A 14,597-nucleotide genomic window follows, 5' to 3' on the forward strand; every position below is an offset into this window, starting at 1 on the left:
TTCAGCCCATAAAAATGCAAGCCCTAAAAATACAATGCATTAAAATGCAAGCATGGTTAATGCAATGCCTATTATTTTTCAAGTAGTGCAATTCAACAGGCTTTTTGTTTCAAAAACATTTGAGATTATTTTACTTCCATAGTAGTGTTTGTAACTCTTCTTTTTTGTTAACAGTAATAAAAAACTACCCCCAAAAGAAGGGTTCAGCCTTTGAATTGCGACTTCCTTCGTCGCGCCGCTGTGACGCAATCGCACTTCAAGGCGCGCAAACACACACACACACACACACACACACACACAGCGTCGAGTCTTCTGAGGTGAGGAAAGCAGTGTACGGTATTTCTCATATTTACACAACTTTCAAACACACTTTATACAGTTTGATTAAGCGACAGACTCATTTCTGTATTGTTTTCATCGATCACAGCGATACTTGTGCGTCTTTTCTGGCGTCTTCCTACTGAAATAAACATTTAGTGCAGCAGCAGCGAGCATGAGGAGAATATGTGGAGTTCATTCAGACCTGAGCGATTTTGTGTTCGTTTGTGTGATTGTCTCGATGTTTGAGTGAGAACTGTTACTGAATGTCAAGTCAAAAGTTAAAGTTTGAGATCTGTGAGGGGAATGGGACTCGATATCAAGTGTTGCTGCTGCCGTTTTATTTACTCTTAACATCTTTGGATTAAATTTGGTATTTCTTTACTTTGCATTGTTAAAATAGACTGGAAAAGATACCGCTAAATACTTTACATTGAGCCTATAGGGAGCCACGTGAGACAATTTAAACCTATACATGCAAAAAATAATATATATATATATGAATACAGTTTGACATTGTACATAGTGCAATAATGTTTAAACATTATTGTTTTGTGGTGCTCTTTATTTTAATAAAGGTTTTATGATCATTGTCAGTTTCTGCACACAAAACTGTATCATGTTAATGATCTAATTACATTATTGCAATGAATGTAGGCTAGTTATTAAATAGTTATAGTTATTGTCAACAGTGTTTGCGTTATTGATGTTTCATATTGTGAAAAATAAGAGTATTGTCTTTCAATATAGCTGTTTTACAGGCTTTTATCATGTATCCTAAGTTCCTGACTCAAATAATGTGTTTCTAACAGCAAACAAGTGAGATGATCTGCTGATGATCCTGAATGGCTTGTTGAATGAGTGTTGATAGTCTGAGGCTCATCAATATTAACAGATCTGCTGAAAACACTCTTTATTTCATGACAATAGTTCCTGTTTTCACCTCATTTATTATGCTGTTGTTTTCAGATCTCCTGTACATTGACACTTAAAGCTCATTTCATTGGTGTCAGCAGACTGAGGGGATTTGTTGGAGACAAATCTGTAGATGTACTTCTGTTTATGCTTATAACTGTTTTTCTTACCATTGTTTATACATGGAAGATTTTACACTATTTATATTCTGTTATCCATGAGCATAAAAACAAACTCAGTAACTGATATATTTTTGATTTTGCTAGATCAGCTCCTCCCACTGTAATTCATCATCATTGAAGCTCCTCCCATATCACTCACATGATCAGTGAAGCTCCTCCCACTGCAATTCTCCAATAAATGCTGGAATATTCCCATCAGCTACAAGTGAAGACGAGCATCAGAGCATCAGGAAGAGCTGAAATCTGCAAAGACTGAGTTTATTAAAGAGGACAGTGAGAACATGAGTGATCCAGAACCCTGCAGAATGAAACACACTGAAGATCCTGAAGAACAAAGAGGTTGGTGTTTATTCTTCATTCATTCATGATGCTAAAGAACATTCATGTTAGAAACATTCAAGCACTTCATTATCACTTTTAGATAAACAGTACTGTGAAATGGTAAACAGGTTTTCAAACTAATTATATCTCTGTTATTTTACATTTAAATCTGGTTCACATTTTCTGCATCCATGTTACCAACATTTTTTACATTTCACTCTCTCTCTCTCTCTCTCTCTCTCTCTCTCTCTCTCTCTCTCTCTCTCTCTCTCTCTCTCTCTCTATAAACAGTAAATTGTATGAACTTTCCAAAATTGAGCAAAATTTGATTTATAGTTCCTGATAAAGTTTTATTTCTCAAATTATAGAAGTTATTAATTCTTCTCACAGTAACTTTGGTAACAGGGTTGATAAATGTGATTGACACTGAACAGTTTGTGTAAAAACAGAGAAAATGGATTGAGATTATTTTATTGTCCTCCCATCAGGCAGTAGAAAGAGCCCAGATAATTAGTGATCGACCGATACAGATTTTTAAAAATATTATTTATAATTTTTTTTATAACCAATACCGATTATTTGCATGGTTATGTCCCCTATAACCGATATACAGAACCAATATTTATTTATTTATTGTTTTATTTCTGTTTTTGACAGTTACAGCAATATCACTGAACTGAACTGATTAACACTTGTTTTCAATACTGTAATTTCTGTAATTTCACTTGAATAGGAAAACAAAAACTTTCTAAACCACCTGAATAAAAAACATTGCTACTCCAGTGTAGCTTATGCTGAGTTCACACTGAACGATTTAGGCCCGATATTCGCTCGCCGATAGGTTTTGTGAGATCACCGACAAGTGTCCGAAATCATAGGCAAATCGTTCACGTGAGTGACAGTCAGGCAGTGTGAATTATCAAAGATGCGATCTGAGAGAATCGCTGACGAGTCGCCGACGCATGTGAGATATTTGGCATGCTAAATATCTGGAGCTGTTGGTGATTCATAATCCTGCTGTGTGAATGTGTTCTGACTGAAAACGACATTGGCGATGACCTACAGCCAATGAGATCGCAAGATACAGGGCAGCGGGATGTTCGGGGCGGTGTTATAGACCACAATATCAGTATTTTAATAAATATACCTACAATTATATCTAACAGAAACAAAGCACAAACATTTGCTTGACCAGCAACAGCACAAAAAAAAGAACAGTGACCACAATTAATTGAATTTCTAATTATGATTACGGATGTCACGATTATGTAATCGTTCAAATATAGATTACGAAAAAGGTCCATCTACATTATTCTACGTGCTTAAGTCAAGTCACCTTCATTAACAATGTAGATGGTTTCAAAGCAGCTTTACAGTGATAATAGGAAAATTACAGTAACAGAGGTTGTTTTGGCTTTACAGCAGCTCTAGAATAAAGTTATTTTCCAGCTAAAGTTAATTTTGATTGATTCACTCAATCAAAGATCATTATTTATTAACTTAGGGGTAACACGACACGGTTCTAACAGAAAACACTCAACGCTCTCCGGTCCGCTCATCTGCACAAAACAGTGCCTGGTGGCTCGAGAACGCGATATAAAAAATCATCGTGCTGATTGTTTTTGGCCATATCGCCCAGCCCTACCCCCTTCAGCATGTTATGTTGTGAGAGGAGAATCACGACTACTTCAGAGAACCCAGCGCAATATAGGAACTACCAAAGTGTACACCGAAATAAAGCCTCGCGCACAATTGTGGCGCTGCGCACTGTATATCACTTCACTATATATAATGTGTAAAAGAAACTACGAGCATGCATAGTCGTTACGTTGTAAATTAGCAAGTCATGAAATGAAAGTAAAATACCAAAAAATCACGTTACTGATACTTCAGTCTTCATGTTCGCTGAGAAGGATTTGCTTGCAGGTATGATGTTCATTCTGTTCATCAGGAGCAGTTTCCATGTTTCATTAACCGTTCTTGTCAGTATTGTGTATTCATCCTGGTAAATGTTGTTTCCATAACCACAAAATGCCACTTAATGTGTTATTTTATACATTTTTAAATTACTGGTGGCTCATGCGAATGTTGTATTAACAAAAACTAGTTTGGGATTCGGGCTGCACGATATGAGGAAAAGTTGCGATGTGCGATATAACATTGTTTAATATTGCGATGATGACGTTATGACTTGCGATAAATACTCAAATGTGAATGTTAGCTATACTGTTCCCATGTCTTAGTGCTTTAATAGGTTATTTGCGTGATAGGTCAAATGTTTATTACCTGCCTGGTTCAGATTACGCGATTTAGCGCGAGTGAGTGAGTGAGCGAGCGAGGGACAGTGAGTGAGTGTGTGTGTGTGTGTGCGCGCGAGTGAATGTTTGCGAGTGAATGTGTGCGTGTGACGGCACGCGATGACTGGTCGGAAAGCAACGTGTAGTCTGACATGTTTCTTGTCCATGACACGACAAGATTTTAGGAGTCAAAATCGTGTAATCTGACACCGTGACTATGGTAACAGACACAAAAATCTTGTAATCTGAACCAGGCGTTATTCATTGTGTCAGGCTGTCTGTTGCAATGTGTTCATCGCGCGAGTTCATCGCGATGACAATGAAAATTCGATGTATCGTTCAGCCCTATTTGGGATATTTAATCATTTAGCCTCATAGGCCTAGTGTTTATTTATCAGTATTAGTCATATTCTTACAATTTATGTCTATATACGTGTGTGTGTCAACAATTATTATTAATGCCAAGAATTATTAATGTTTTTTTCTATCTAGATTATGAATTACCTGTTGGTTATAATAAAGACTCGGCACTCATTTCTTTGTAAAACGCACAGAACAAAATGGTGTGTTACACTTTACTGTGCGTTCAAAAACATGTGCAACTATTCTTCTGTGAAACAAACAGAATACAAAGTGTGTATTTGTCCAACCATACAAAGCTCTATTTTTATCTGTGCATTTACACAGAACTTCTGTCATCATAATCTCCACACAGCGGTAATTAGGGTTGGGTATCGGTTGGGTTTTATCCGATACCAGTACCTACTCGGTATTTTTCAAACGGTTCCGGTGCTTCAACGGTTCTTGAAACGGTACTTAACAAAACTAAACTGCACACACTTTATCAAAAAAATAATACCTGTGTGTGTGTGTGTGTGTGTGTGTGTGTGTGTGTGATTTTCTGAAAAAGATTTTCTGATTAAATGAAAAATTGTGCCCTTTAAAAGGCTACTGATGTAGCCGAAAAATACTAGACTAACACGAAGAGGAACACTGGCAGCTGAACTTGAACTTTAGTCAGGCATGTCAGAGGTTTTGGGTTCTAATCCGCATTCATAGTTTATTTTTTTATTTTTTATTTTTTATGATTATGCTCATCAGTGGTTGTATATCAAGCAGGGACACTTTGTGTCCATTATATTTTGTGATTTCACCAGAATGAATAGATAGGCGTCGTCTAGGGCTTAAAGGGATACTCCACTTTAAAATGAAAATTCTGTCATCATGTACTCACCCTCATGTTGTTTCAAACCTGTATGAATTTCTTTCTTCTGCTGAACAGAAAGGAAGATATTTAGAATAATATCAGTAACCAGACAGTTTCTGGTCTCATTGACTTCCATAGGCTAGTAGGAAAAAAAAAATACTATGGAAGTAAATGAGACGAAACTGTCTGGTTACTGATATTATTCTAAATATCTTCCTTTCTGTTCAGCAGAAGAAAGAAATTCATAAAGAATTGAAACAACATGAGGGTGAGTATATGATGACAGAATTTTCATTTTAAAGTGGAGTATCCCTTTAAATCAAACTTCATTCACGCACATATGAAACCCTTGCATACACATAGGCCTAGCCTACTAAGTAGTCATACATGTATACTGCTGAATGCTCAAACTAATATGAAATGCTCAACATCACATCTAAAGTCGCTCACGCACAAACACGCAAACTCTACACACACGAGACGCGCGGAACTCTCCGCGCATACTCATCTGAGACGCGGGCGCACACACACACACACACACACACACACACACACAAACTCTCCGCGCACATAATCATATAGACGGCGCCTCATAAATAGATCGATCTCCGCAACGAAGCGCATGTCGGAGTGACATTGCGGTGAGCGCGAGCCACAAGAGAAAACACTGTATCCGCGCCACTGATCGCAGCGGCAACGAGCACTTTGATCACTTGATTTAAAAAACGCATTTCAGCGCTAGATCGCCTCTTATTTAACAAACGAACTAAATTAATGCTGGCTCTGCTGGTTTACTGGAGATGTTTTATTATTGGATCATTCGTGCCGCGAGATGTTTTATAGGGGGCGGTAAAAAACGTCAGGCACCGAAATCAGGCACCGAAAGTTTCGTTCTTATTCGGTCTGGTTACTACCGTTTACGTCGGAACCGGTTCCCTATTGGAACCGGGTCTCGGTTCCCAACCCTAGCGGTAATGATTTAGACGTTTAAGCCCTGAAGACATTTTAAGAATTGTTTTGTCTGAGTGATATTCACTAAAGTACAGACTCATAACTCTATAAAACTAAAGCAAGGAGAGTCAAAAGGGAGGTATCGTTTGATAGGACACTTTTCAAACCTTTAGACCATATATAAAAAAACAAAAACATATTTGGACATTCTCATCCTGAGAAACTGCTTATAAAAGAAAACATTGTTTTCTTATTATTTTAAATTCTTAATTGACATGCAATATCTCAGGAAGGACACTTTTTTTGGTGAAGTTCTCCTACATGTGAGCTGCATCCAGATCAGATTTTGTGGTGATTTCGTAAAGTAATCAAAATTTACAGTATTTGGAACAACGGAAGCCTTTTTGTTTAGCCCTTGACGCCCCTAATGGGCATTTTAAAAACTGTTCCTCTATGAGGAATATCTCGTGATCAACGCAATAGATTATATTTTAATCGGGAGAATCTGCTGTGAATAATGATGTGCCATTTTCTAAGATCTGTGTGTTTCATGAAGGTATGAGCCAAAATACCACTTAGACTTTTATGTCCTTTCACTTTATATTTCTCTCTTTTAATTATTTTGATATGCTGAAAATTAAAACATTTTCTTTCATTTCAGACCTGATGGAAGTGAAGGAGGAGAGTGAAGAACTGAGTGAAGTGAAGGAAGAGAGTGAAGAACTGAGTGAAGTGAAGGAGGAGAGTGAAGAACTGAGTGAAGTGAAGGAGGAGAGTGAAGAACTGAGTGAAGTGAAGGAGGAGAGTGAAGAACTGAGTGAAGTGAACGAGGAGGAACATCATGTCAAACCTGGAGAAAAACCTTTGAGTCGCTCAAAGACTAAACAGACATTTTTAAGGAAAAGAAGAGCCAAGAAATCTTTCACCTGCACTCAGTGTGGAAAGAGTTTAACACGCAAACATCATCTTGAGCGTCACATGAGAGTTCACACTGGAGAGAAGCCGTTCACATGTGATCAGTGTGGGAAGTGTTTCATAGACAAACGTAATCTTAAACAACACATGAGAGTTCATACAGGAGAGAAACCGTTCTCATGTGATCAGTGCGGGAAGAGTTTCGCACAAAAACCAAATCTTAATATCCATATGATGATCCACACTGGAGAGAAGCCGCTCACTTGTGATCAGTGCGGGAAGAGTTTCGCACAAAAAACAAATCTTAATATCCATATGATGATCCACACTGGAGAGAAGCCTCACACATGTGATCAATGTGGCAAGAGTTTTGCACAATCAGGACACCTTAAGGTTCACATGAGGATCCACACTGGAGAGAAAACGTTCACATGTGATCAATGTGAAAAATCATTTCTTAGGGCATCAAACCTGAAGGCACACCTGATGGTTCATACGAAGGAGAAGCCACATTCATGTTCTGAATGTGGAAAGAGTTTTTCACTGCTGTATAGTTTACAAACACATCAAAGAATTCATTCTGGTGTGAGAGAGTACATGTGCTTTGAGTGTGAGAAGACTTTTACTACAGCAGAAAATTTAAAACTGCACCAGAGAATTCATACTGGAGAAAAACCTTACAAGTGTTCACACTGTGACAAGAGATTCAATCAGTCATCATATCTAAAAATACATGAGAGGATCCACACTGGAGAAAAACCTTACAAGTGTTCACACTGTGACAAGAGATTCCGTAGCTCAGCAGAAATGAAAACACACGAGAGGATCCACACTGGAGAAAAACTTTACAAGTGTTCACACTGTGACAAGAGATTCATTCGCTCAGCAGAACTGAAAACACATGAGAGGATCCACAGCAGAGAGAAGCCGCACACGTGTGATCAATGTGGAATGATTTTTTTCTTTTATAAGTCACCTGAAAAAACACATGAAGATCCATGCAGAGGAGAAACAACATCACCAGTCTAAGATCACGGTAAGTAGTTCATCTTTATGAGAAACTCAGTCTCTTCTGTGTAAGTTAGTTTCTTATCAGCTAGGATGAGCGTCATGACATTTTGTTGGTTGATCTAACATAGGGCTGTGTGATATTAAAACAAAAATGCGATATACGATACCTTGTTAAATAATACAATATTCAATATGCTATACGGTATTGCTTTAAGTGTGTAAAATTAATTAAAATTATATTTAAAAATTAGCCTAGAAATCTAGACGCACCCTAGTGGCAGCAAAAATTATTTTGCAGCCAGGGTAGTCTAGCAACTCTCCGTTGACTTTCGTGCTGGAAAAACCTAAATTGGGTCAGGCCAATCACGTCATGTATGGAGTAGGCAGGGCGGGCTTAACATGATGACGACAGAGTTATGACAGTTCCCTGCTAACGTTACTTGAAAACAAAAAAGAGCTGCTTCTGGTGAACAGTCTTTCGAGTTGGCTTTGGCCGCGACTCTGGAGGACTTGGAGCAAAGAGCAAAGAACGGCACTTAAGTCATTCTTAAAAAAGGAAGATGTGTTCCCTTGTTTTGCCGGCCTGATTTAGAAGTTGAATCTATCAACTAACGTTAGCTCTGCTGTTGGGAAAACGCTCTTGTTGGTTGAAGCGCTGTCCTATTGGGTGCAGAGGGAATTTGAAAGACAGCCGTTTATCCTGCCCCTCGGATTGAGCCGTGTCTATGGTGAGTTGCCAGACCTAACATCTTGATGTAGGTCTGGCTTGCCAGGCTATTTAAAAAGATTTAAAAGATGAAAATGGTATAACAAATATACACTATATTGCCAAAAGTATTGGGACACCCCTCCAAATCATTGAATTAAGGTGTTCCAATCACTTCCATGGCCACAGTTGTATAAAATCAAGCACTAGGCATGCAGACGCTTCTACAAACATCTGTGAAAGAACGGGTCGTGCTCTCAGGAGCTCAGTGAAGTCAAGCGTGGTACCGTGATAGGTTTCCATCTGTGCAATAAGTCCATTCGTGAAATTTACTCACTATTAAATATTCCACCGTCAACTGTTAGTGGTATTATAACAAAGTGGAAGCAATTGGGAACAATAGCAACTCAGCCATGAAGTGGTAGGCCATGAAAATAAGTCAATAGCTACAGACCTCCAAACTTTGTGTGGCCTTCAGATTGGCTCAAGAACAGTGCATAGAGCTTCATGGATTGGGTTTCCATGGCCGAGCTCTGCATCCAAGCCTTACATCACCAAGTGCAATGAAAAGTGTGGGATGCCACTGGACTCTAGAGCAGTGGAGATGTGTTCTCTGGAGTGACGAATCACGCTTCTCTGACTGGATATCCGATGGACAAGTCTGGGTTTGGCGTTTGCCAGTAGAACGGTACTTGCCTGACTGCATTGTGCCAAGTGTAAAGTTTGGTGGAGGGGGGATTATGGTGTGGGGTTGTTTTTCAGGGGTTGGGCTTGGCCCCATAGTTCCAGTGGAAGGAACTCTTAATGCTTCATCATATAAAGATATTACAGACAACTCCCAGCTTTGTGGGAACAGTTTGGGGATGTTCCTGTTCCAACATGACTGTGCACCAGTGCACAAAGCAAGGTCTATAAAGACATACATGAGGGAGTTTGGTGTGGAGGAACTGGACTGGCCTGCAGAATCCTGACCTCAACCTGATAAAACACCTTTGGGATGAATTACAGCGAAGACTACGAGCCACACTAATGCGCTTCCAGAAGAATGGTCTAAAATTCCAATAAACACACTTCTAAATCTTGTGGAAAGCCTTCCCAGAAGACTTGAAGCTGTTATAGCGGCAAAAGACGGGCCAACTCCATATTAAACCCTATGGATTAAGAATGGGATATCCTTAAAATTCATGTGCATGTAAAGGCAGACGTCCCAAAACTTGCCAATATAGTATAAATGCTTCACATTCTTTTTGGAAAAGAAAGCCTCACTACAACTTCTGAAAGTGACCAGCAGTGTTTTAGCATTACATAAAAAGTAATGTCACAAATCTGACAATGTAATATTAACATGAATGTAAAAAATAAACTATTTAAATACCAACAACTCCTCTTTGGTCAATTTGGCAATATATTAGCCTGGATGCCAGCCGAACTTCGCCCCGCCCACAAAATTTTTAGGTCGGGAAGTTCGGTCTGGACTCGATCCGTTGAGGAGCTATTATGCCCGAAAAAAAATTGTTCGGACCAATCAAATTGTCAGGGCGGGCTTTATACGATGATGGACAGATGAGCAACGTAATCATCCACGTCATCAACGAGCGTTTGGGTTAAATTCGTTAACAACAAATATGACTGCCACTGGAGAATTGAGATTTCACGAGTTCACACTTACAAATAAGTCAGATAGAATAAATGCATATTTGGTGTGCTGTCTGAGGAGAGGGCTCGGGCTCGGTATTCGGCCCGAACCCAAAGTACTCCCCCCGTATTCCTGGCTGTGGAAGGACAAGCTGAGAGTGAGTGGAGGGATGCTGAAAACTGTCAAGGAATGTTAAGTGAGTTGACAGAGTGAATACATATATGCTTCCTCTCATGCTGATAGGGTAGACATTGTGTTTGATGACAAGTTGATTGGATTGATTATGTGAACGTGCTCCTCCCGAACTTTGTTTATGAAACATTATATGTAGATTCCGCCATTGCGTCTGTTATAGAAGATATCGACAGCGCATTAATTTTAAAAGAGGAACAGAGAACCGCGATCAAGGAATTTGTCGATCGGAAACATGAATGAAAACTTAATCCGTTGCTCTGATTGGTTGTAGGTCTATCCAGTTGAGTGCAGAGGCATTTTCCTTCCTGGTTCGGTTGAAACACGCCCCATAATCAAAGCTCAATGGACCAGTATCAGTCTCACATTCTGACTAGCCTTCCTAGAAGAGTTGAAGCTGTTTTTGGTCAACTTGGCAATATATAGTTATATCAACCTAAAACTTAATATCAAGATTTTGTGAACAAAAACTCCTGAAACTATGGGTTGAAAATTATTTATTTATTTAAAAAAAAAAAAAGTAATACAAAAAAATTCCATTCAAGTTTAAAACTGCACCAGGCAATTCACACTCGAGAAAAACCTTACAAGTGTTCACACTGCGACGAGATTCAATCTGTCAGCAAATCTGGATTATGTGATCTAATCCAATATTTATTTATTTATTTTTTCCTGAGTACCAGAAAGCATCTGGAAGGAGAGGACGGAGAGAACGCCAGTGATCCAGAACCTGCAGAATGAAACATCATGATACTGAAGAACAAAGAGGTTGGGGTTTATTCTTTATTCTTCATTCACTCATCATGCCGAAGAACATGCTGATGCTCACTAGATTTTTTTCAAGAACTTTTTTGATTTTTGACATTTTATATTATAACAGTTTATTTTTCTAAACTGTTTTAATTATTCTTTTTTCTTTTTATTATTTTAATTTCTTCTATGTAAAGCACTTTGAATTTCCACTGTGTATGAAATGTGCTATATAAATAAACTTGCCTTGCCTTATATAAAATTGAGATTCTTCTAATCATTCACAAGATATTCACACACACACACACACACATATATATATATATATATATATATATATATGTATATATGAGCTAGCTAATTATTGCTATATGACAGCATAGGCTAATTACTGAAAGCTTTCTCAAATCATAAGTCTGCTATGCTATTAAATATTAATAATGTAAATAACCTTGTGTATTCGTTTACAATAGCAGTTAAAATGTTAATGTAGTGCTAGTCATTTGTCCTGCATTAGTTATTGATTAGTTTTGCCTGAATTATGAAACTTGTTCAGTAGTTCTCTGGGAAGCTTTAAAAAAATAGTTATTGATTAGTTAATAGTGAACTACCACTTTCATTCTGTGAGCTATTACTTTACTAATTCATTAATCAGTTTCTTGTTAGTTAATAGTAGTTACTAGATTGTTAATATTGTGTTGCTCATTTATTTCTGTGTAGATTTTCATTAACGAATGAACCGTATTCTAAAGTGTTCCCTGATTATGTTGATGTTTATAGGTGTTTTGTCGTTCTGAACAGTATTTGGCGCGTCTTTGATCATCTACCGTTGGAGGCCGATGACGTCACTGCTCACGCCGTCTTTTCCATCATTCAGTTTCACCGTCGAGTCTTCTGAGGCGTTTCAATGAGGAGGAACTTGAACTTTGAGTTTTTGTTTTCAGAATGGATCCACAAATGAGCTGTTCAATGGGGTGTTCAAATGAGCCGTTTTATTGGTTGGCGCCGAGCCAATTAAATTACAACGCATTATTTAGCCAGCCGGGCCGTATCCAGATCACATGAAGACCTGCGCCTAGACACGACCACAGCGCATCCCTGAAGTGTCAGCAGAGATTGTCAACTAGACTCTTCTCTGCGAAGACGACATGACACGACAGTCATCGGCACTCATCCTCAACAAACTCGTCTCAATACCCGTGACTCCGATCTTCAACCAGATGGAACTGGATAATATTCTGAATGTTCTGATCCAATCTGACTTCTGACCTGTAATGCTGCCTGGATCATAATCATACACTGTTCTCTCGATGGCCAGAGGAGAACTGAGCGACTGAGTCTGGGTTCTCTCAAGGTTTTTTTCTCCATATCTGTCACTGAAGGAGTTTTGGTTCCTTGCCACTGTCGCCATTTTTGCCTTTATCTTTTGGCTTGCTTAGTTTGGGACATATAATTTAATATTCAACAATATTATTGATCTGCCTGCATCGACACCATTAAATGAGAACTAAACTGAGCTGAATGACATGTTTTTATTTTTTTTTACATTACTGTCTAGTGAGAATTCGTTTGCCAGGGTATCTACTAACGTACTTGGGAAAATTGAGCTAAAAGCTGATGAAAAATCCACAAATAGGATTTTAACATGAGTCTTTGGTTTCTCTAAATGTGAAAACAGCAGATGTAATACAGTTAAAACGGCATCCTCTATCCCCCTAAAGGACTGATATGCAAATTGCAGAGGATCTACAGTGTGAGATGTACTTTTTTACTAAACGCTCAACTTTTCATCACTAGAGATGTTTGTGCTATTGGTCGAAAATCATGTTATCCTAAAGGTCTTGAAACTTTTGCCACTGGAACTATTGCAGAAGTTCTCCATAAGGCAGGAACAACACCAGAATTATAAGATACTCTAAAAATCTCAGTAAAAACTGGTGCTAACTGAACCGCACAGTGTTTTAAAACATAACACATATTGCATAACTGGACCTGGCCTTTTACAGGAATAATATTTATAAAAGAACTAACTAACCACTTCTTCATAATCATCAAAACCAGCAAAAGATGTAGTCATAGGTGATGGTGGCTTCACTGAGACACCATTACCATCTCCCTTATGACAGAAATATGAATTAAGCTGATTGGCCATCTCTAGCTCCTCACGTCCTTGTAACATTGTTACAGTAACAACACAGGAAGTGTGTGTGTGTGTGTGTATTTGTCTTTTAATCTGCTTCTGTATATGCACCTCTGAGTTACCACATCCTGTTTTTGTATGACTTCCTCTTCTTATTAATAAGGATATTTAATTATTTTGACACGCAGGGTTTATATTTTGGGTAGACCTTAAAGATCTTAGTAGGAATGACAGTATCCACTCAGTAATTTATATAATCAGTAACGAAGTCAACATGTTCATTGATGTCTACACCAAAAACCTCCCACTTGGTATATTCAAAACACTTCTGCAAAACACCACACATCATTGTCCCACACTTTAACAGACTTTACCTGAGAATTTTAGGTTGTAAATGATCTCTTTTGTAAATTATTTGATTTGTGAATTATTCTCTCCATACCTCTGTTTTATTAGCGAGTCAGCTGCTTTCTTCTCATATTAAATCAAGTCCAATGAAAGGTATCACTATCACTGATAGAGAAATAAAGAAAACCCATTTAGTCGATGACACTAAACTCTTCATTCAAAACCAAAACCAGATTTCTGTGGCTACTGAATTAATCTGGAAATGTTCAAGGGCATCTGGTATATTTTGCTAAATGTGAGATTATGGCCATCAAGAAATGTTCTGAAGCTTCTTCCCACGTAGCAAATTTTATCTGTTGTTGTATTTGTTATCCTTGAACTGATGAAATTGGCATGATAGATTTACCTGACATAATAAATTGTTACATTTGATTTTACTCTGACTTGCTCTGAAATTGTTTTCCCAAGTAGATTAAACAGATTTTATTTCAATTTTGTCCCAGTGCATGGCCAGTTGTGGGTTATTAAATGGCGGAGACTTGGGCCAGTAATGGTCATTGTGTGGCCCTTGTCTTTGATCCAGATCTGGGCCACTACAGGGCCGTCATTCTTTTCGTTATGTGGGCCGAGGGAAAAGGGGTTCTGTGGGACAGAGCTGGGTCAGATCACATATCCTATGTGGGAAAGTGCATTTATATGACCCAAGGT

General features: G+C 38.3%; 1 protein-coding gene across 8 annotated transcripts; it reads left to right on the top strand.

Moving 5' to 3' along the window:
- The first annotated feature begins 253 nt into the window (after nucleotides 1-253).
- LOC308699947 (uncharacterized protein) lies at nucleotides 254-14,325 on the top strand. Of its 8 annotated transcripts, XR_014031241.1 has the most exons (6): nucleotides 261-317; nucleotides 1,288-1,368; nucleotides 1,500-1,754; nucleotides 6,853-8,142; nucleotides 11,335-11,419; nucleotides 12,182-14,325. XR_014031241.1 is itself a non-coding variant. In XM_081381149.1 (5 exons), the coding sequence occupies exons 3-4, from the start codon at nucleotides 1,697-1,699 to the stop codon at nucleotides 8,133-8,135; spliced, it is 1,341 nt and encodes a 446-aa protein (XP_081237275.1). In that variant the 5' UTR covers nucleotides 261-317; nucleotides 1,288-1,368; nucleotides 1,500-1,696; the 3' UTR covers nucleotides 8,136-8,142; nucleotides 11,335-11,659. The 8 variants fall into 8 exon arrangements, 4 of the variants coding, with proteins under 4 accessions (XP_081237273.1, XP_081237275.1, XP_081237276.1 ...); XR_014031242.1 differs by lacking the exon at nucleotides 1,288-1,368; XM_081381149.1 differs by lacking the exon at nucleotides 12,182-14,325 and having other exon boundaries at nucleotides 11,335-11,659.
- The last annotated feature ends 272 nt before the right edge of the window (nucleotides 14,326-14,597 follow it).

This window comes from Scardinius erythrophthalmus (genome assembly GCF_964197995.2).
Source record: "Scardinius erythrophthalmus genome assembly, chromosome: 1".
Lineage (NCBI taxonomy): Eukaryota > Metazoa > Chordata > Actinopteri > Cypriniformes > Leuciscidae > Scardinius > Scardinius erythrophthalmus.